The sequence below is a fragment of the Sarcophilus harrisii genome, chromosome 4 (assembly GCF_902635505.1).
Source record: "Sarcophilus harrisii chromosome 4, mSarHar1.11, whole genome shotgun sequence".
Classification (NCBI taxonomy): domain Eukaryota; kingdom Metazoa; phylum Chordata; class Mammalia; order Dasyuromorphia; family Dasyuridae; genus Sarcophilus; species Sarcophilus harrisii.
The window spans coordinates 290,837,446-290,859,513 of NC_045429.1; the positions used below are offsets into that span (position 1 = coordinate 290,837,446).

General features: G+C 35.0%; 1 protein-coding gene across 6 annotated transcripts in view; it reads left to right on the forward strand.

Moving 5' to 3' along the window:
• Nucleotides 1-22,068, forward strand: part of NDEL1 (nudE neurodevelopment protein 1 like 1) — a 90,843-nt gene that overhangs the window by 40,940 nt on the left and 27,835 nt on the right. For all 6 annotated transcript variants that reach the window (XM_031965492.1, XM_031965491.1, XM_023502749.2 and 3 more), the window contains 4 exons: nucleotides 1,108-1,205; nucleotides 9,216-9,369; nucleotides 11,107-11,255; nucleotides 20,806-20,942. In XM_031965492.1, the coding sequence (XP_031821352.1) occupies nucleotides 1,120-1,205; nucleotides 9,216-9,369; nucleotides 11,107-11,255; nucleotides 20,806-20,942 (526 nt within the window). In that variant the 5' untranslated portion in view covers nucleotides 1,108-1,119. The remainder of the gene's footprint in view (nucleotides 1-1,107; nucleotides 1,206-9,215; nucleotides 9,370-11,106; nucleotides 11,256-20,805; nucleotides 20,943-22,068) is intronic.

Consider the following 22,068-nt stretch of genomic DNA (forward strand, 5'->3'; position numbering starts at 1 on the left):
TAGATTTCTTCAAAGTGCCTTTGTTATCTAAATTGCCATTAAATTTGAGTCTTTATTTTCTGAATTAGTTTTCATTACTGATTTGCCTATTGTAGGTTAATTTGCGTCTTAACACTAAGACTGGGCTTCCAGCATTGATTGACTTGATTGGGAAAATATAATTTTCCAGAAGTACATATTCTAAGACTATATAATATTCCAGAAGTATAAATGTTTGAGGCCCAGATTAGGCTCAGCCAAGTCAATGACTACATTTTTTCCTTCTGTCTTACCTGTCAGATACTCCTCTGGGGTAAAGAATACCTTGATTCAAGTCCTGCCTCTGATACATACTGCTAGTGTGACCATGGGCTCAAGTTACTTAACTTCAATGACCCAGTCACCCCTTTATAATTCTATGTTACAGAAATGTTGCTGATCCACATTGGTGGTAAGAGAACTAATGTTGAGTTCCCAACACAATGCAATCATAAGTTAGAGAGAGAGAGAGAGAGAGAGAGAGAGAGGAGAGAGAGCGCACGAGAGTGAGCGCTTGTTCAAAACCAGCTTTTTTAAAATAAAGACAAGGCTATGTGGAGGAATGCATTGTGAAGTATAGACATATATTTTACTGCAAATAATTTCTGAAGTGCTAGAAGAAGTAAAATCCAAAGAGGCAATAAACTCATTGAGTAGAATATAGTTTCAGAGCCAAGTACTCTTCAAGGAGTTCCTTGCTATTCTAGCAGGAGTTACCATGTTAACCCTGATCCAAGAAGCAATAGTTTCTGGGATCCTTGTTCCCATCTCAGTATTGATGCTGTGGAGTCCATATATATTTTACAATCTGTTAATTACAACTAAAAGGACTTCATGTGCCTTGTTTTAGGACTGTTATTGGTCTTGTTGGTATCCGACTAGCACTAGGTAGATGAAAGCAAAGTTAAAAATAGATGACTCAACTTAAAGAAATTAACAATTTCACTTGCCTAGAATCTTTGATATTCAATTTTCCCTGAGCATGAGTTGTTCCATTCTAAAATTTATTTTAAAAATGTATTTGTCTACATGATTCCTATTTCTCATGTCCAATTCTTAAAAATTGTTTTTAATTCATTGTCTTTACAGACTATTTTGATCATGGATGGTGAGGAAATACCAGACTTTTCAAGTTTAAAAGAGGAAACTGCTTATTGGAAGGAACTTTCCTTGAAATATAAACAAAGGTAAATGTTGAAAAGAGTCATGGGGAGAAGTACAACAATTAGGATATTTGCCTAAGTTCTGTTTTTTAGTGTTATTTTAAAACAGCATGTTCTAAAGTTAAATTTCCAGAGTTAAGAAGGGGAAGAGTGTCGTGGTCTATATTATATAGAAGCATAATTTTTTAAGTTGGATGATTGTATTATTTGTGGGATGCTTGTGTTATTTTGATTTCACTATTATTTATATGACCTTGGACAAGTCCCTTAATCTGGGCTCAGTTTCCTTATATGTAAAATAAATCTGTGATGTATTATTATTATTATTAATATCATAGCTTTTTGTTTACAAAACATATGCATAGGTGATTTTTCAAAATTGACCCTTACAAAACTTTCTGTTCCCGCTTTTCCCCTCCTTCCCCTCACTCCCTCCACTAGATGGCAGGTAGTCCAATATATGTTAAATATGTTAAAGTATATGTTAAATACAACATGTATACATATTTATACAGTTATCTTGCTGCACAAGAGAAATTGAATCTAGAAAGAGGGTAAAAGAAACCTGACAAAGAAAACAAAAATGCAAGCAAACAATAACAGAAAGAGTGGAAATGTTATATTGTTTCCTCTCATTTCCCAGAGTTCTCTCTCTGGATGTAGCTGATTCTCTTCATTACTGAACAATTGGAACTGGTTTGAATCATCTCATTGTTGAAGAGAGCCACATCCATTAGAATTGATCATCATATAGTATTGTTGTTGAAGTGTATAATGATCTCCTGGTTCTGTTCATTTAATTTAGCATCAGTTTATGTAGAACTCTGTAAGCCTCTCTGAAATTATCCTGCTGGTCATTTCTTACAGAACAATAATATTCCATAACATTCATATACCACAATTTATTCAGCCATTTTCCAATTGATGGACATACATTCAATTTCCAGTTTCTAGCCACTACAAAAAGGCCTGCCACAAACATTTTTGCACAAAATGGTCCCTTTCCCTTCTTTAAGATCTCTTTGGAATATAAGCCCAGTAGTAACACTGCTGGATCAAAGAGTTTGATAACTTTTTGAGCATAGTTCCAAATTGTTCTGCAGAATGATTAGATTTGTTCACAATTCCATCAGTGTCCAAGTTTTTCCACACCCCTTCCATTATTCATCATTATCATTCATCATCCCCTCCATTATTTATCATTATCTTTCCCTGTCATCTTAGCCAATCTAAGAGGTGTGTAGTGGTATCTCTTAAGAATTACCTTAATTTGCATTTCTTTGATCAATAATGATTTGGAGCACCTTTTCTTATGACTAGAAATAGTTTCAATTTCTTCATCTGAAAATTATCTGTTCATATCCTTTGACCATTTATCAGTTGGAGAATGGTTTAAACTATTATAAATTTGAATCGGTTCTCTATATATTTTGGAAATGAGGCCTTTATCAGAAACTTTGACTGTAAAAATGTTTTCCTAGTTCTAATCTTGTCTGCATTAGTTTTGTTTATACAAAACCTTTTTAACTTAATAGAATCAAAATTTTCTATTTTGTGATCAATAATGATCTCTAGTTCTTCTTTGGTCACAAATTCCTTCCTCCTCCATAGTTATTGAGAAATAAAAGTATCCTATATTCTTCTAATTTATTTATAATCTCATTTTTTATGTCTAGATTATGAACCCATTTTGACCTTATCTTGTTGTAAGTTAAGTGTAGGTCACTGCCTTAGTTTCTGTCATTCTAGTTTCCAATTTTCCTAGCAGTTTTTATCAAATAGTGAATTCTTATCCTAAAACTGGGGTCTTTGGGTTTGTCAAACACTAGATTGCTATAGTTATTGACTATTTTGTCCTGTTAACCTAACCTATTCCACTGATCAACTAGTCTATTTCTTAGCCAATACCAAATGCAAAGTTTTGATGACTGCTGCTTTATAATATAGTTTTAGATCTGGTACAGCTAGGCCACCTGTATTTGATATATATATATATATATATATATATTTTTTTTTTTCATTAGTTCCCTTGAAATTCTTGACCTTTTGTTCTTCCAGATGAATTTTGTTGTTATTTTCTCTAGGTCAGTAAAATAGTTTCTTTGGGATAAATATTTTTTATTTTGTGAATAATAGTAATAAAGATTATATTAAACTTGGTTGAAAAAGCACTATTTGTAGTTCTACAATTTTTGAGCCTTCTTGCCTATTCTCGTTTGTTGAATGAATACTGAATATTGGACATGGCTATATATTTTTTCTTTTGTTTTTGATATATTTTTGATTAATTGATATATTTTGTTTTGACACAGCAGACATATCTTAATTATCCAAACAGACTTTCAGACAAGCTACTCTTTCTTGAAATGTTGAGTAAAATCTCTTAATGAAGTGACTACAACTTTCTACTTTTTTAGCTTATAGATTTGTTAACAGACAGGAATAATGTGTACTTTACCTTTGAAAGTTTGGTTCCAGCAATATCCATTTTAATTGATGTGAATTTTGTTATCTTTATGTTGTTATAATCTTTACATTTATTATTTCTTTTAGCTCTGCTTTACATTATATGTCTGCTCATATTTCTCTCATATCTACCCCTCCTTTTAGTACCACAATGTTCCATTGCATTCTTATACCACTTCATCTTTCTGGATTTACCTCTTAGGTTTCTTTTAACCCATAATGTTTCTTTATAGTATTTGGAGTTTTCTTCTGTTGACTCATGTCTATTTCTTGAATGGGGTGGACATGTCCTGTTTGGCTCTTTCTCCTTTGTAGTATCTAGACTACAGAGAGAGTATTGCAGTTTTGGTTGAAGTAGATGGGACTAGGCCCCACCCATATTTAAAATCTCTTGTCTTTCTTCCCTTTCTGCATTACCATGCAGATAACGGTCTCAACCAATTTATGTCTCCTTGTGTTTCTAGATAGACCATACTTTATATCTCTCAGGATGATGAAGGAAGTGAGAGTTAAGGAGCTGTCTTTTTCAGTGACTTCAAAAAGAATATTAATTCCAGACATCTAGAATAGCCCCTAGAATCTTGAGCTCTCCTTGAGCAATAGAGACTGGCTCCTCTCAACTGTGACTAACCAGAAAAGAGCAGGGGGTTCCTGCTGGCTTCAGGTTCTGTTTCCTGTAAGTCAGGCTAGCTTTTCTTCGCTCCCCCATAGTTTGTCCTTGCTCAGAGTACCTGTAGACTTCGGTTTATCTTCTTGTACATTCCTGTACTGAATGGATGTAATTTCTCTCTGATTTTCTTGATAATTGTTTTTTGGGCAAATTTTTACATTTTTTTTCTTTGATGTTTATTAAGCAATCTAAGACTGGCCACAACCTTTCATGTTGCCATCATAACTGGAAACCTGTCGTCTTCTCAAACCAGTACAAATGGACTTTTAAACCTCTTTACAAAGGTATCAACAGCATCTTAGTTGTTAAAATCCAGTGGCTTTTTCATAGTCATCATTCTGTTTAGCCTCTCTGTGGTTTTGGGCATTTATTGATCTCTACTTTTTCTTGGTGTTCTTATCTCCTTTTAGCCTTTGTGACATTATTCTCTATTGGTCTTTGATTCTTTATTATCTCTTTCATACTCTGATGATGTTTTCTATTTTAATCTGTTTTGGTGATATCATATATCATGCCTAACATTGGAAAAGACTCATCTCATGTGGATCCCTGCTGTTTCCTCAGGATATTGGTCACTAGGCTGAATGCCAGAAGGATCAGAGCTTCAGAGACTAGGCCTGACACAAAACTGAATGCATAATTCACATGTGAGATATCTTTTAGATGTACCTGGTGCCATGAGGGAGTATAGTGTAGTTCTGGAGTTCTCTTTTCACATGTATCATCATTTTAATCAGTTAATGTCTTTTCATATCCGCCTTTCTCTTCTGAATCTTTTTCCCTTTTATTGATGGCAGTAATGAAAACACCACCTTTGAAATGTTTGGTTTCTTTCTCAAGACTTTGAGATTTCTAGTAATATTTCAGTGCTACATAAAAAGTATCTGGCAGTATCATTTGCTGCCATATGAATTACCAAAAGTGAATATAATTTGGATTTCTAGACCTTAGTTTAAAAGATAGAAATATGATAAGGTCCTATAAATCTAATAAGAAATACTTTAAGCTGAAAAGTAGGGGAAAGGGGAAGAAAGCTTCCTTATTATATAGTTGTTAAACTTGATATCTTAAAATATTCTAGGTAATTTAAGAAGAGTATAATAGTAGGGACATCTAGAAATCCATAGGAGAAAAATTCACCAAGGGAACCAGTAATTCATGACCTTAGACGCCAATACCAAAGTGCACAGAAAATAATAAATTAAGTACTTTAATGTAAGGAGGCAAATTTGACCTCTTTAGATATCACTGAAACTTGATTGGGATTAGGTCTGCACTTAGAATTTGGTTTTAGGAAGCTGTCACTTATTCAAGGGAAACTGGAGGAGGAAGGAACAGAGTTGCTTTGTTTATTAAGAAAAAAATTCCTTTTTTGTTTTGTTTTGTTTTGCTACTTCCACCCCATAGATCATTCTCTTTGAACTAGAAAACAGAGGCAAAATAAGAACTGAACATTGCTACTTTATCCCTGTTATTTGTTATAATAGTTCAATTTATATACATAATAGACAAAAGTGTACCACTTTCCCCCTTCAATATTGTTTAAAACACAACCAAAAAAACCCTAACTCCTGATTATATCCCTGAGGATTTAAGTGAATAAAATAGAGAAGACAAATATTTTAAGTTTGTAAGTAATAAAACTAGAAAAGCAAGAAATTCTTAATCTCCAAACAAACACGAATGAGATTTTTGAAAAAGAAGGGCAAAATAAATAGAATTGAAAATTTGTGGAAAATTTTGTTATTAAAAGAGCTGATTTTGCTTTTAAAGACTAAGAAAATTGATTAAACTCTTAACTAATTTATTATTTTTTTTTTAAAAGAGGGAAACCAAATCGACAAAAAAACTAAAAACAAAACTGAAAAGGATGAATTCACAACAAATAGGAGAAAGGAAGGAATAAGCACTCTCTCTGTGCCTGACAGTCACTCTCTCTCTTCCAACAGTCCTTACAGGAGGCAAGTGCTAATGTTATCCTCATTTTACAGTTGAGGAAATTGTGTTAGTCAGTAATTAAGTGACTTGGCTGGAGTCAGTGTTTGAGTGGAGTAGGTGTTGAGGCCAAATTTAAGCACAGGTCATTCTGTTCTATCCATTGTACCATCTAATTGTTCTAGGTTAGGAGAAGAAATAATGAAAATCCCATGGAGCAAAATTAAAAGCTTAAGGAAGAGGAATGGATCTTTGTAAAAACATGAAACACAATCAATTCCAGAATTCTTCAGAGAAACCTTTGAGAGTGACCTTGTATTACTACTTCTATCTACCATGTGAGCGGTTACCATGTAAAAGAGGCCATTCTTTGCCTCAATTTCTACTTAGCCTTAATCACTAAATGGGTGAGGCCTTAGACAAATTGATACCTATCAAAGATCTTAGCTTAAAAAGGCCAAGGTGTCCCATTGCATCCAGGCATCCTGATTTTTATTTGATCACTGGACCCAGAAAGCTTTGGAGGGAAAGTGAGGCAGGTGATCTTGCACAGCCCTCCTTCCTTTATATTTAATTCACTTGAATGTCATGATCAGGAAGGTAATGTTCATAGTCCATGTTCATGGAACATGGTCTTGTTCCAGAATGAAGGACAAACAAAAAAAAAACTTACCATGTGTAAGTTCTCCATAAAACAGTCTTTTAAGCAAATATATGTTTGGCACTTAGACAACATGTCACTGCCCATTGGGTTTGTGCGCTCTGCAATAGAGTCTGAATGTTTGTCAGTTTATTTAAAAAAAAGAGACTCATTGTCTGATATCTTATCTTGCCAGGTGATCTTCAGAATCTTCCTAAGACAATTCAAATGAAGTGATTCAATTTCCTAGCATGGCACTGGTATACTGTCCAGGTTTCAGAGGCATGCGACAGTGAGGTCAGCACAGTGGCTCTGTAGACCTTCAGTGTGGTAGGCAGTCTAATATCTTCTCTTCCACACTTTCCAAACTTAACACATGATTGTAGATACAATGCCTAGATAGGGCAACTTAGAACACTGACTTACTGACCTTAATGCTCTTGTTCTTTCTAAGGGACATGATTTATTGTTGGGTAGAAACACTCCTCTAGGCATTTGTGCTCCTCTGCTGGACATGAGGTTGATTTTAAATAATGCTGTGTAAGTCACAGCCACCTTGCCTAAAGAGGCAGCATAGTACACTAGAAAGAATAAAATTGATCTTGAGTTAGAAAATCTGGGATCAAAGTTTTCTTGTGTTGCTTGCAGGAATAATATAAGTAGCATGCACACTCTTTATTCCCACATATATTCTGGGAAACAAATAATTATTAAATTGTTTTGTAAAACTTTTTCATCACGATTGGTTCAGTTTGTAGAATTCTGGAATACTCTTCTAAATCTGCCATTTTTCCTTTTTTCTTTTATTACTTTATTTTTCCTATTTATCTGAGCTATTCTGATCCTCAAATTATACAGTTTCATTGAGATTTTGAATGTCTTTACTATGTTTTCATTTTTAATGTTATTTTTGAATTCCCTTATGTTTCCTAGTCTTAGATGCATTATTAATCTATAAGGGATTGATACAAATGTATAAGAACAAGAGCCATTTCCACAATAGATAAATGGTCAGAGAACATCAACAGGCAATTGTAAAGTGGTGAAAGAAAGGAACTTTCTCATATATCTTCTTTAAGGGAAATTTCATTCTTTGCCACATTTTTTTTAAAAAATAGGAGAACTAGTGGGGCAGCTAGTTAGTGTAGTGGATAGAGCGCCACCCTGAAGACAGGAGGACCTGAGTTCAAATGTGACCTCAGACACTTAACACTTCCTATCTGTGTGATCCTGGGCAAGTCCTTTAACCCAATTGCCTCAGCCAAAAAACAAAAAAAAATAGAGGAACTGGTGGCACTCCATGAATGTGAAACATTGTCATATTCTCTCAGGTTCTATGTTCCACTCTTACCTGGTGCAATAGAGCTTTCTTGCTGACCTAAGTTGTCTTGGGCTAGAAAATTGTTTTAGCCTATTCTTTTGTGGGTTCTATTGCTCCAGGATTCATTTTGAGGCCTTTTTTCAAGTTGTTTGGAGGACAATTTGAGCAAATCCCTTTATTTTTCTAAAGTTCTTCCCAATAATCACATTTCTTAGAGAGCCTTATAAAAACTCTTATGTTTAACAAACAGAGCTTTCTCCTACAGATTTGTCACCTTTTTTTTTGTTTTGAAGTTTGTACTATAATTTCCTTCCTTGATTTCACTGTTCTGATTTTCATTTCAACAGGCATATTTTTCAGTGAATGTGTTTTATTTTATTTTTTTTTACAGCTATTTCCAAGTAAATTTCCATTAACTTCTTATCTTCACCAATTTCATTTCTTCCTTCATTTCTTTCAGTACAATTATTTTACATATTGATGCTTCTGCTGCTGCATTATTGTGGATAGTGACACTATAATTTGTTATATTTTTCCTTCTTGTGTTTGTAATTTCAATCCATAGTATATCCATCCTGTTGGAGCTTTTCTATATTTGCATATTTATTTGATTCTTTTCCTTTTTTAAATAAATTATTGAAATGTTTTATTTTGAGATTCCTTTTTTTTTTTTAAATAATTTTTGTTGCTATTTTTGAGGAGAATATGGGTTTTCTTGTGTCATCTTATTCTACTACCTTCATTTAAAATGTTCTTATGTTGTAATTTATGTTTGTGTTCTCATCTCTACTAGTTTAATCCCTTCTTGAGGGCAGAGATTATGCCTTAATTTGTCTTTGTCTCTCTCCTGGTGCTTGCTAAAATACATTGCACATACTAGTTACTTTATATCAAACATATATGCGAGTGCGTTTTGTTTTTTACTTGAATAAAATTGTCCTCAAGTGCTTAAATCTTTGTAAAGCAACAAAATTTAACTCTTCCTTCTCTATTTTCAAATAGTTTTCGGGAGGCACAGGAAGAGCTGGTTGAATTCCAAGAAGGAAGCAGAGAATTAGAAGCAGAATTGGAGGCTCAGCTAGTCCAGGCTGAACAAAGAAATAGAGACTTACAAGCTGATAACCAAAGACTGAAATATGAAGTAGAAGCATTAAAGGTATTTGAAAGTCTCATTATAAGTCAAATTTATATAGTTATTTAGTTTTTTATTTTTGGTGAGAAACATAAAATACGGCTTTTAAAATAGATTTCTAATCAGTAAATAAAAAAAAAAAATTCATTTATTTAGTAAGGTGCAGATAGATGGTGCAATAGATAGATCTCCAAGTGTGGAGTTAGGAACTCCTGAGTTCAAATACAGCCTCAGACACTTATAGCACTGTGATCTTGGGCAAGGCACTTTATCCTTTTTGCTTCAGTTTCATAATCTGAAAAATGAGCTGGAAAAGGAAATATGGCACATCATATCAGTATTTTTGCCAAGAAAATCCCAAATGAGGTCATGAAGAGTGACTGAAACAACTGAACAACAATTTATTTAGTGCATTTATTATGTATTTATTATAATGCCTTAAAGCATTGTGCTTTTGAATTCTACTTTCATTCTATTTTATTAAGGTAAAAAATAAGGAATAATTACAGCAAAAAATAAGAAGAAAGGAGAAAAAGACTAAGAGCAAAAGAAAAGCTGCAATTGGATCAGTGTAGAGAGCTCTATTCACTAAGAGGGTGCAAGCTAAGTCTATGACATTGTAGTTGAAATTAGAGAGTTGTTTGTCTGTAGAACCATATATGAACAAGCTGGAAGGGCCTCCAATTTAACCTTCTCATTTGACAAATATAGAAACTTGTCCAGGGTTACACAGCTATTTAATGACATAGGCAGGAATTGAATGTAGGTCTTCCTGCCTGTGAACATATAAGACTTATATACATTGCCTCTATAATAGAGCATGGAGAAAGAAACAGAAAATTGATTTTTAAAATGGTTTTCCTCCCCATGGGGTTATTGAAGATTTATGTATTGAATTTTTAAGAAGCAGCATGATTTATTGAATAAATGAATGCCCTTAAAATTAAGAAGAACTGAGCCCATTCTTGTTGCTGAGACATAATAGCTGTGCGAGTAGGGCAGTGCTCCTGGGTAACTTTCTAAAAATATAAATTATAGATAACATTGCTTGAGTGTATCCACATCATGAGTTCTATATACTAATGAAATCTAAAGTCTGATCTAAAACCAAAACAATCTGAAATATTTCATAGATTAGAAATGTTTTTTTTTTTTTTTAAGGTTTATTTTTATTTTTGAGGTAAGTTTCAATTTCCTAGTTATACCCATAAGTCTTGATTATAGAATTATTTTTGAGACTCATAATTTTTTTTTTTGAGGTTTATTTTTGTTTTTGAGGTAAGTTTCAATTTCCTAGTTATATCTATAAGTCTTGATTATAGAATTATTCTTGAGACTCATATTCAGAGTCAGTCTATAGATTGAATATGTATAAAGTTTTTAATCAGTCATCAATAGTTACTGTCATTTAAGAATTTGTCAGTATCCTTCTAAGTTTTTAAGGCAATGGAATCATATTACTTGACTTTGACACTTCTGAGAGCTCATTCTCGGGCTTCTTTTTTGGGTGGGTATCAGGACAATTGATGGCAATGTCAGTAAATCTAATTTTCTTGATTACATATGTCAAATTAGAATTTATATTTAATTTTTTATGAATCAGTGCATCCAAAATGTATATGTGATTCTTCTTTTAAATATTGGAAAGGTGATGTACCATATTATCAAAATTGTATTTGAATTTAATTTTCCTCAACCAAATTGTAGAAAATTTAATATCAGAGATATAGTACTAGCCCCTGCATTTACTCTTACTTTTAGGAGAAACTAGAACATCAGTATGCACAGAGTTATAAACAGGTCTCTGTTTTGGAAGATGATTTGAGTCAGACACGAGCCATTAAAGAACAATTACATAAATATGTAAGAGAGCTGGAGCAGGCCAATGATGACTTGGAACGAGCAAAAAGGTAGGTAATATGCAGTGTAATTTTTTTCACCCAAATATGGATGTTGTAGGTAAAATAACTGTGGTTATTGTTTTCTATGTCATCTAAAAAGAAGCTGCAGTATTTTCTCATTTAACTTAACAAAATCCAACAATCTATGGATAGTAAAAAACAAGAAAGAAAGAAACCCTATCATAGACATAGCTGTGAAAAGTACTTGATTTAGTTCTTTTTTTTTTTTTTTTTTTTTTTTTTTTTAAATAGCTTAACCTTTTATATTCAGGTCACATAGTCATTTTCAGTTTCTTGTGGTATATGTTACAAAGTATTGATTTCAACCTAATTTCTACTAGATTGCTATCTCTTTTGCCTGAACAATTCTTTATCATTAGGGAATTTTTTTCTAAATAACATATTTTGGTTTATCACAACCTGGTTTGGTTAGTGAATTCATTTCTGATTTTTTTTAAAAAAAGGATTAAATATTTTTAGAGAAAAGGAAGAAAAATGGATATTAAATTCCCCATTATTCATGCAAAAAATCCACTTCTGCATTTTATTCAGTAGAGACAGCTTTTGAGTTGAGAAGTCGATTAGGTGAAGGGAAAAAGCCAATTTGATATACCAACGCTAAGAGTTGTAATTCAGCCAATTTTCAGAAGTGGCCTGGGTAAGAGAGGCTCTGGTTCACTTTGGACAATTTTTCTAATATTTCCATTAGCAGGGGAAAACTAGGTCTCATCTCAATATTGAAGGTCCAATAAACTGATGAGATGTCACTGACTTCTTTCCTCAAGCTGTTTTATGCCAGGATTACTCAATACATTCCCTGATTCCATTCTGCCAGATGAAGGTCTCTGCAGCTTGGGTCCTAAAAGACCAGTCTCTTGCTTGTAGTGCAAAGTAAACCACCCCAAAGGCACAAACATCAACTCTGCTAGAAAAGGTTCCCAGAGGTCTGCACCCACATAATTTCTGGGGCCAGATAACATCATATCTTATATGGCAGCTTCCTAGCTGCCCTCCTGTCTCTTACCAAAGATCCTAAATAGCCTGAAGTCTATTGTGATCAATTTGCTATTGTCAGAGAAGGTATTCTTGAACTTCAGATCTTTGTATACAGTGTCCTTGGTGTATAGATAATTCATGCCTTTTATAGTTTTCTGAGCCCTCTGTATGATTTTGTTTATCCAGGCTTATCTTGGGGATCCCTCACAAATGAGTGAAGTATCTGTCCTTTACAGAAACTGGTAAGGATGGTGAGGGTGTTTAGGAATTCATGCATATCCCCATGAAGAGTTTGGTGTTTTTGTGTGCCAGTATACTGGTTAATTTATCATCTCTTTTTAAAACAGCTGAGATGGTTGTGGTTCTTATCATTGGTGTCCAGAAGACAGATTATCACCCCTTTGTGCTCTGCCCCAATAGACTTACCTTCACTATCCCTGTCCAGCGACAGATTGTGCCACCCCAGCCCTGGTCTTGCTGATTTTTTGAGAGATCTTCCCTTGCCACAACTTCTAGGAGTTGGAATGTCCATCTCATCTTTGTCATCTTCCAGTTCTGATTTGCTTGCATCTGGTTCTTTTGCCTTTGCTTCATAGTTTTCAACATTGGTGGCTGTCAGTTGGTCATTGACTTATATCTCTTCAGAGTGGAAACATTTGGGAAATTAAACCTGCTGGACTATGGGAAGACGTTTGGTGGTGGTTTTGTACCGAGGGGTGGGCATGAGGAGATGGTAGAAAGCAGTGAGGTGATTCATGACTCGGGGATGTTCCTTCTTTGTCAGGGCTTTGGGGAAGGTCATGCAATGGGGTTCTATTGATCTCTCCACTGGATTATTGTCTAAAAACACAAATTTTGTCCTCTGTAGTTTAGGTAATGGTAGGAACAATATTCTACAAACAGGGGCTTTCTTTTTGTGTTTCTTATGACACTTTACTCTGCAGTTCTTCCACTTCTCCCCAAACATGATATTTTATTGCCACATATGACATATCTGGTTCAGCCAAGACTTTGTAGTGAACCTGTGGATCATTGAGAGTCTCTTAGTACCATCTGTAAGGATCCATGGGGGAGATCAAAATTGATAGAAGTTACCTTGTTTCAATTTGGGACTCAATGGAGTTTGCTCTTGATAAGAGTCAAGAAACTGGTCAGCACTAGAAAAAGTTTGTGGCTGGGTAGGGGTGGTGTGGTGTTCTTTTTCCAAAACACAGCCAGGCGATAAAAGTTGAGATCTTTTATTGTGTCCTTCAATATAACCCGGTTAGCTCAGAGGCCTATCTCTCTGCAAAGCTCTTGCAGCTTTGTCCTTGGCTTCTGCCTCTGCTTTCTTCAGCCTCCAGCCAGCAACAAGATGGAAGATGCAATGAAATTTCTCTTGCCTCAAAGATAGGGCTTGTGGGCTTCCTCCCAGAGTGCTCCTCTCCTGACCCCAATCAATCTACATTCAGAGGCCCAGTGAAAGTCTCGATTGAATTTTGGACGTGGAGTTTTGGGTTTTCTCTCACCCTGTCTTCACATTCTATCGCCATATCTACAATGAGCTCTCAAATGTCCAACTTTTCCACACTGAAAACATCAACAAATTTCTCTAGAAGTCCCTTGCCAAGAGGGACCCTGTCTTTCCATGTTCATCATAGTTTGGGTATAATAAGTATTTGTGCCCACTGTGGCACAGCGTCTTATGATCTCCTCTAAAGGAGCATCTTTGTCTAGTCCCCATATAATTCTTTTGCAGATCTCATTGGCATTTTCCTTAGCCAGATGTCTCGTCATTATTTCTGTAGCAGCATTATCTCCAATGGTTCTGATTACAGCTGTTTGCAAACGTCCCACAAAATCTGCAAAAGGTTCAGTGGGACCTTGCTCTATTTTTGTGAAAGCTTTATTTCCATCTTTCTGTCCAGGGAGAGAATTCCAAGCTTTTATTGCAGCCTTAGAAATCTGCTCATACACTGTTATGGGATAATAAATCTGTTCTGAATTCTCTGCATACTGACCTTAACCAGCTAGTTGGTCAAAAGTGATTTGTCCAATAGTTCCTGTTTGCCTATTGTGTTGGGCTTGAATCCTACATAATTCATGATACTCTGAAAGCCACAACAGATTTTGCCCAGGTTCTAAGCATATTCTTGCTATGGATTTCCAATCATTTGGGGTTAAGATTTCATAAGACAAATTATCTAGCAACATCTTCACATAAAATGATATAGCCCCATAAAGAGTGCAACCCTTTTTCAAATCTTTAATTTTTTCCAAATTAAAAGGAGTGTGTCTTCTCTCTTTTTGACCTGAAGGGTCAAGCTTTTCAATCACAGGATATGCATTTATAAAATCAGATATATCTTCTCCTTCATTTTTTGCTTTAATTAATGCTTCTTCTAATCTTGTCATATTCTGCTTCACAGGAGAAGCTGACTGTGTTTCTGCCTCTCTCCCTCCCTCTTCTTCCTCCATCCATGAGGGGGGAGGGTCATGAGATGAGGAATGATCTAATTCCTCCTGCTGTGAAGTATCACACTCAGAATTGTACTTAACTCCATTCTTATCTGAATTTTCCTGCTTATCACCTAGTTTAGTTGGCACCTCTCCCTGCTGCACTTTCTTTTTCTTCATTCTAACAGTTAGATAATTTCTTATAGCCAGTTGTATTAAATTATATGTATTAAGTATGTCTTTGAAAATTGCATTTTTATTGCAAAATTGACAATGATCCTCTCCTTCTAATTTCCACTCCATTGAATTTGAATTAGATCTGTAGTATTCATCCAGTTTTTCTCCTATTAATTTCTACTCGTCTAAATCCAATTCTTTTTCCAGAGAGAAACAAGGATATATATTCTTAACAGTTTCTAAAAGTTCAATAATCTGCTCCAAAATTATAATCAAACCTTGGCTTTCCATAACTTTAACAATGCTCTCTAAATACTTTCCTTGAACAGAAACAGAAGACTGTTTTCTAAAGATCTGTCCCATCTTAGCTGAAATTCTACTTTAATTCTTTTAACAAAATTTCTTTGTTGTACTCACTCTAATTTCTGGGTTGAGGAGACTTTTCCACTCAATCAGGATCACAGACTTTTCCACTGAAATCAGGATCAGAGGCTTTTCCACTGAAATCAGGATCGGAGCTTTTCCACTGAAAACCACTGAGGGGCCTGTCAGCCCCACGTTCAGGGTGCCAAAATGTGGTGTTATTTTTCCAAAACACAGCCAGGTGATAAAAGTTCAGATCTTTTATTGTGTCCTGTCTCCAAATCCAAAGGTTTGTCCTTCCGACTCCAGCCAGCACTAAGGTAGAAGATACAATAAATCTCTCTTGCTTCGAAGATAGGGCTTGTGGGCTTCCTCCCAGAGTGCTCCTCTCCAACCCCAGTCAATGTTCCCAAGTAACTCTCTCGATTGGCTCACTGCAGCTGTATTTATGCTACTTCTCCGAGAGTGGGATTGTGGGATATCTCCCAGCATGCTCTCTGGCCCTAAGAACTTTAAGGGAGGTGTGAATTCGGATATCTCATACTAAGCCCTGAAATCTCCCAAACGTGTGAACTCCATTGAGTACTTAGATACTTACTTATGAGCTCTCTAAAGGTGTGAACACAAGCATCATTTCTATCAGTTGTACTTAGTACCTTGTTTCAAGTTCTGGCCCAAAATATCTCCTTCTAAGATCAAATCAATCATATTGAACCATGTCAAATTAGATAATTATTGTTTCTATCAACTCCAATGGTTTAACAGTTTGTAAAGATTCCAACAGGGTGGCAAACTCTGAACCAGGGGGAAAAATACTTCAAATCACTGATAGCAAGAAAAATGTCAATCAAAACTATTCTGAGGAAAAGTGATATAAAAATATAATTTTTTAATCATTTATTTTAAAATGAACTTAATAAATATCGCAGGTTAAGTTCCTAAAATGATTATTCTCATTAGATGTTATTTTGTCAAGAAGCTTCTATTACTTTTTCCACTGCACTTATGCTTGCTAATTATTAGATTTTCTGTTTGCAAACCTGAGGGAAAAGGTTAGTGTGAAGGTTTATCCCCTGGGTTTTCTTTTAGTGCTTGGTAACTGTGATTATTTCTACTTGTTAAAACAAAAACAGCCATGGCATACAATAAGAAGGCACCAAATCCACAAAATAATTTCTCTAACCTAAACTCAGACTTGGATTTTTTTTGTGTGTGATTGGTTCCCTCATGTGATGAAATAAACTTCATTGGGAGCATAAACCAAATAGGCCTTCCATTTAAATCCAAGTGTATTGTTCAGGTAAACCACCCTATGACTGATCAAGTCCTAGACATAATTGAGACAGTGTGATGTAGTGAAAAGAACCCTGGATTTATAGCACTTAATCTCTCTGGGTTCAGTTCATCTTTAAAATGAGAGAATTTGATTAGATGAACTCTGAGTTCCATTTCAGGTAGATTCTGTGATCCACTTCATAAAACTACTCATATTAACAGTGATTTCTCTACTTTCTAGTGAATTGTGGGAAATCTGTCTCCATCTAGACTTAGTTTCTAGTCCCTTTTTGAGGGCCGACTGCATATGATCTATGGTTCTTTTGGGATGGGTTCCTCTTGTCTGTCCCATCCAGAATGGGAGTAGGTATTATCTGAATAGAAAAATGCCCTATCTCAAAGACAGAGCTACCTCTAGATAGATATAAGGACATTGAGGCACAGGGGATAGATCACTGGCCCTGAAGTCAGGAAGATCTAAATTCAAATGTCACTTCAGGTGTTTAACCCTGGGCAGATTACTTAATTTAGGTCCTTAGCACAAAATAGCATGAAATAAGCGCTATATAAATACTTATTCCTTTCCCCTTTTGCAGATCACAATTTAACAGGAAACAGGTTAAACTGAATTCCAAGGACAGCAAATAGAAGTGAACAAAGAATATAAAACTGACACATAGGCATCTAGACATCTGTGGTAATGAGAGAACTTAAGTAGTCTCTCTTTTCAATAGATAGTACAAATATTTATCTATCTATCTATCTATTTATTTTTGCTGGGACAATTGGGGTTAAGTGACTTGCTCAGGATCACACAGCTAGGAAGTTTTAAGTATCTAAGGCCAGATTTGAACTCAGGTCCTCCTGACATCAGGGCTGGTACTCTTATCTGCTGTGCCACCTGGCTGTCCCTATTCATTTAATTTAATTTAATTTCTTAACTAGTATTGATAGTTGTGGGCTCCAAATGTTGGGGTTCAATCATGTAAAGAATTCACAATGGCCATTCTCTTTGGCAAAAGGTAGATATATTTAGATGAATGGTTTACAGACAACATGGAAGAATACAGTAGGCACCAGAAATGGTAAATATGTTAACGTGAGAGAGCACATAGCAAGAAAAGAGATTTTAGTAATTAATCATGGAAAAAACAAATTTTCTAGTGGAACTCACAATTTATCAGGAGAAAGGGAACACCCCATGAGGTTGGAGTGTGCCCTTAGCTGGCAAGATAAATAGCAAAAGAGATTTAGCACCTTAAGGAGAGTTAGTTAGCTATATGAAGAAGAAAGACACTAGGAGGAGAGATACCACTTGGCAGAGGGGAGTGGTGAGGAGAAAGACACTGAGAGACATAGTCCAGGGGTAGGATCTAGGGATTCAGCATGAGCTGTGGACATATTTATCAGGGAAATTTAATCTTAGGGGTTTGGCATAATGGCATAACTCTGACTTCTGGCTGGACATAGCAAGGTAGGGCTATCTACAGTCTTCATAGAGGGTGGGACTGTGAGACTAAACTATTCTCAATCAGTGCTCTTTCCTCCCTGCCCCAGGGAGCAATTCGATTGATGCTCCAGTCCCTCTCTGCTAACCAGTTACTGAGGACTCATCAGTTATTACCTACAATTTTGTCTGGTGGTAAAGGAAAGAACTTAATCTTAAGACTTAAATCTGACCTATGGTAATTTTCCTCAAGCACAGTCCTCCAGTTCAAATATAAAGTCCTCTGATAATCAAAACTTTCACAACCTGACCCCTTCCTCTCTTCTCTATACAATCTATAGTCTAAACCTACTGGCTTCTTTGCAGTTTTTTGTTCGCAGCACTCTATCCCTCATCCCCATGGCTTTGCATTACTGTCCTTTATACCTGGAATGCTCTCTCTCCTCAGTTCTACTTTAACTTAGTTTTCTTTAAGACTCAACTTGAGGGACCCCTCTCCCCCATTTACCACAGGCCTGTCCTGGTCCTTCTAAAAGTTAGTACCATCTCCTGAGTACCTATCTCATATATAACTTAATTATTTTTATCTTTTATCTTCTTACTCATTAAAATGTAAGCAACTTGAGGCAGAGACTATTTTTTCTTTCTTTACAGCCCCAGCACTATTGTGAATGCTTAATAAATTTTGGAAACTTCACATTGTTTTCCTCATTCTAGTTACTTTACCTTATAAAAGTTTATAAATATTCTCATTTGTCTTTGTGTCCTTCATATTCTTTATTTTATTCAGTCTATTAATATTTCGCTATATTCATGTGCCACAAGTTGTTGAATCATTCTCCAATCAATAGGAATCTAATTTGTTTCTATTCTTAGCTCCAATAAAAAGTACTCCTCTAAGATATTTTATTCCATTTTTGGCTTTGGGCTGCATGTTTGGCAATGGGATTCTAAATCAAAGGATATGTGCATTTTAGTCACTTTCTTTGCATAATCCCAGATTTTTTTCCCAGAGTTGTTTGATCTTCTTACAGCTTACAATAGTGTAATGTATCATTTAGAAATTGCATTTTTCTTGTTAGTGATTTGGAACAGTCTTTCATATGGTTTTTAATAACTTCCATTATGCTTTGCAGAACTATTTGTCCTTGTACTTTGATCACTTATCCATTGGGAAAATATTGTATTTTTCAAAACAAGAGAAAATGTAGCTAGGGCAGGATATAGAGATGATTTGGATAGTGACATGATTTGAACAAAGTTAGTGACACTGAAGATTCCAGCAAGAGACCAGATAAAAGACAGAGGATCTCTGATGAGAAACACTGGAGATAGTCCCTTGTGGATTGTTACTCTAATGAACTCTTGGACTTTTTGAGGCTTAAAAGTCTTTAGGCATTTGGGGACTATTTAGTTAGCACTTATATTCTAGAATAAACTGACTTTTTAAAAGAGAACAATCCTCTGCATTTGTCTTGCGAGTCTTTTATAGATGTGGTAGAAATTAGATCACATTCTTTAGCTAAATTTGAGAGTGAAGTAGGACTAGAATTCTTGTAATGTCCTGCTATATTCAATCTTGAGGGTCAGGGACAATTCAGACTTTTCCTTGTCAGAACTTTTCATCTCTCGTGTGGACAAAAATTCTTAACAGGAGAGCTCTTGACAGACGAAAGAGTGAGCCTTAGAAGTGGCCATTTGACACTTCACTTATGAGTCAATCAGATAATTATCTAGCATATATTCTAAACTATGTTCATTTAAAAGTCTCTAATTATGTGAATGCTCACATCACCTGCATACACACACATTAACCTAGTGAAGAATATAATGAGTTTTCAGCAGTTATTCCTCTTCAGGAGCTTACAATCAAATTCGATAGAAAAAAATTTGAGAAAAAAATTCACAATTCAAGTCAGTTAAGTAAACAACATGTTAAGGATGGTAGTAATCACTGGCCTTTATACAATGCATGATGACTTGCTAAGTACTTTTTTTACATCAGCATTGTGAAATTAGTAGTATTGATGTGAACCCTAAAACAGCTTATCTTCAGGAATTGCTAAAACAAGCTCATCCTGTTCTTATTATCAATCACAATTAGGTCAGTACTCCCAGACTGTCTTGTTTGTGTGGAATGATGTGAAGTTGGAGTCCATTGTTAATCCATCCATCCTGTCTTCAGCCTCTAAGACTCCTTGTTAACATATTTGAGACAACCTTGATGAGAATTCAATTTTCCCAGACTATCTTTAAGATAGTCTTAACATGTCAGTACACATTCTTGTCACTCCCTAGAATCCTACCTTTATTTTCCCCTCTTCTTTCTGAGCTATAAAAGTCAAATCCCCTCAAAAGCAAGTTGGGACTCTGCCCTGCCTAGTAGCATTTGTTTGACTCTGTGAGCTGTTTAACACAAATACATGGCAAATCTCTGTTATCTGTGATTAGATGTCTTGATATTTCTCTAACCACTGTGCTCTCCCAAGTCTATTTCATATTTCTATTTCATATTTTCACTTCTGATGCCTTTATTACCTCTTTAGTATACTTATTATCCCCTTCTTACAGATGAGAAAACAAAGGCTTTGAGAAGCTCAGTGACTTTGATCATATAGTTAATGAACTATTGAGGCAATACTTCAAGTCAAGTTTTATGACCACTCCCATTGTTTTATCTGTACTGTGCTACTTTATGAAAGTCATGTCTGACTATAGATAGACTGTCTCAATTCAGAGGAAAAGGAATCATTTTGGTGAAATAATAAAAATAAAAATTAGAATAATATTTTTCTTAATTATTTGTATATCTTGCATTTAAACACTTTATTTTATGAAAATCTAATATTTTGGCCTTTGTTTTAGGGCTACAATAGTTTCCCTGGAAGACTTTGAACAAAGGCTGAATCAAGCCATTGAACGAAATGCATTTTTGGAAAGTGAACTTGATGAAAAGGAATCTTTGCTGGTTTCTGTACAGAGGCTAAAGGATGAAGCAAGAGGTACAGTTTGTTCTTTTCTGCAGTGATTGGTCCAAAACATTTCATTCTATGTGGTATCTGTGTGGTATGATGAACAGAGCAGGAGGACCTGAATTTGAATTCTAACTCAGAGATTTACTTTGCTGTCTGTTATTGGACAAATCAGGTTCCTTGTCTGTAAAGTAGGGATAATGATAGAGTGTAAGAATCAAGTAGGGCATCATGTCTGTTTAAGCATTTTGCAAATTTTAAAAAGCAATATACAAGTGTTAGCTGTTATAATTATATTATTATATTTACTGATCCTGACACTTTTCCTCTGGGTATTTGATGAGAGAACCATCATCTTCTTAGAGAACTCATTCAATTATCTGGGACTTTAGAATCACTTTTGTGAATCTAAGTTCTACATCTGGATACTTGAACTTTAGGACTGTTTTCAAATGTTTGCAATTCATTTCCATTTGAATATCCTACTATTACTGCCTTAGAAGTAGCCTTCCTTTCCCATTCTGCTCCTCAATCAGTGCCTAAAACTTATAACTCCTTTTCTCTAACTTCCTTTTTTATTTAGGAATCCCTGACCCCAAAAATCTTCATTAGTCTATAAACCACTTGATATGGTTTTGGGCGTCATTAGCCAAAAAGTAGCTGTTTGAATTCATGAGAATATGAATTAATTCTTAGAGGGAAAAGAGCTGAAATTCAAGCCTTGAAAAATGAACAAAAGTAATAAAGGATAAAGAATAAGCCAGTGGTGCCAAGTGAAGGAGTTGACATCTTAGGAGGAGAATTATTGTCATTTGTCCTATAAAGGTCCTCAAGGAGAAAGATTTTGAAAATATTTAGCATTACCTAAAGAGAGATTATTGTTGACACTAATGACTTCTTGGAGAAGGGAATTGGAAGTCTTCACATTTTAATCCAGTGAAGGGGTTCAGGTCCTTTGTTTATTCTTCAGGAAGCCATTTTGAAATACTTACATCATTACTTCTTGCTTATTCTTTTCTTTGCTGGGTGTCTTTTGTTTTTTCTTCTTCTTAGTATGTTAAGAGAATATGTCACTTGCTAGTAATAGAACATAAATTCCATTACTCTTTCAGAAAAGCAATTAAGAAGTTAAAGTATACTAAATTTCTTTTCATCC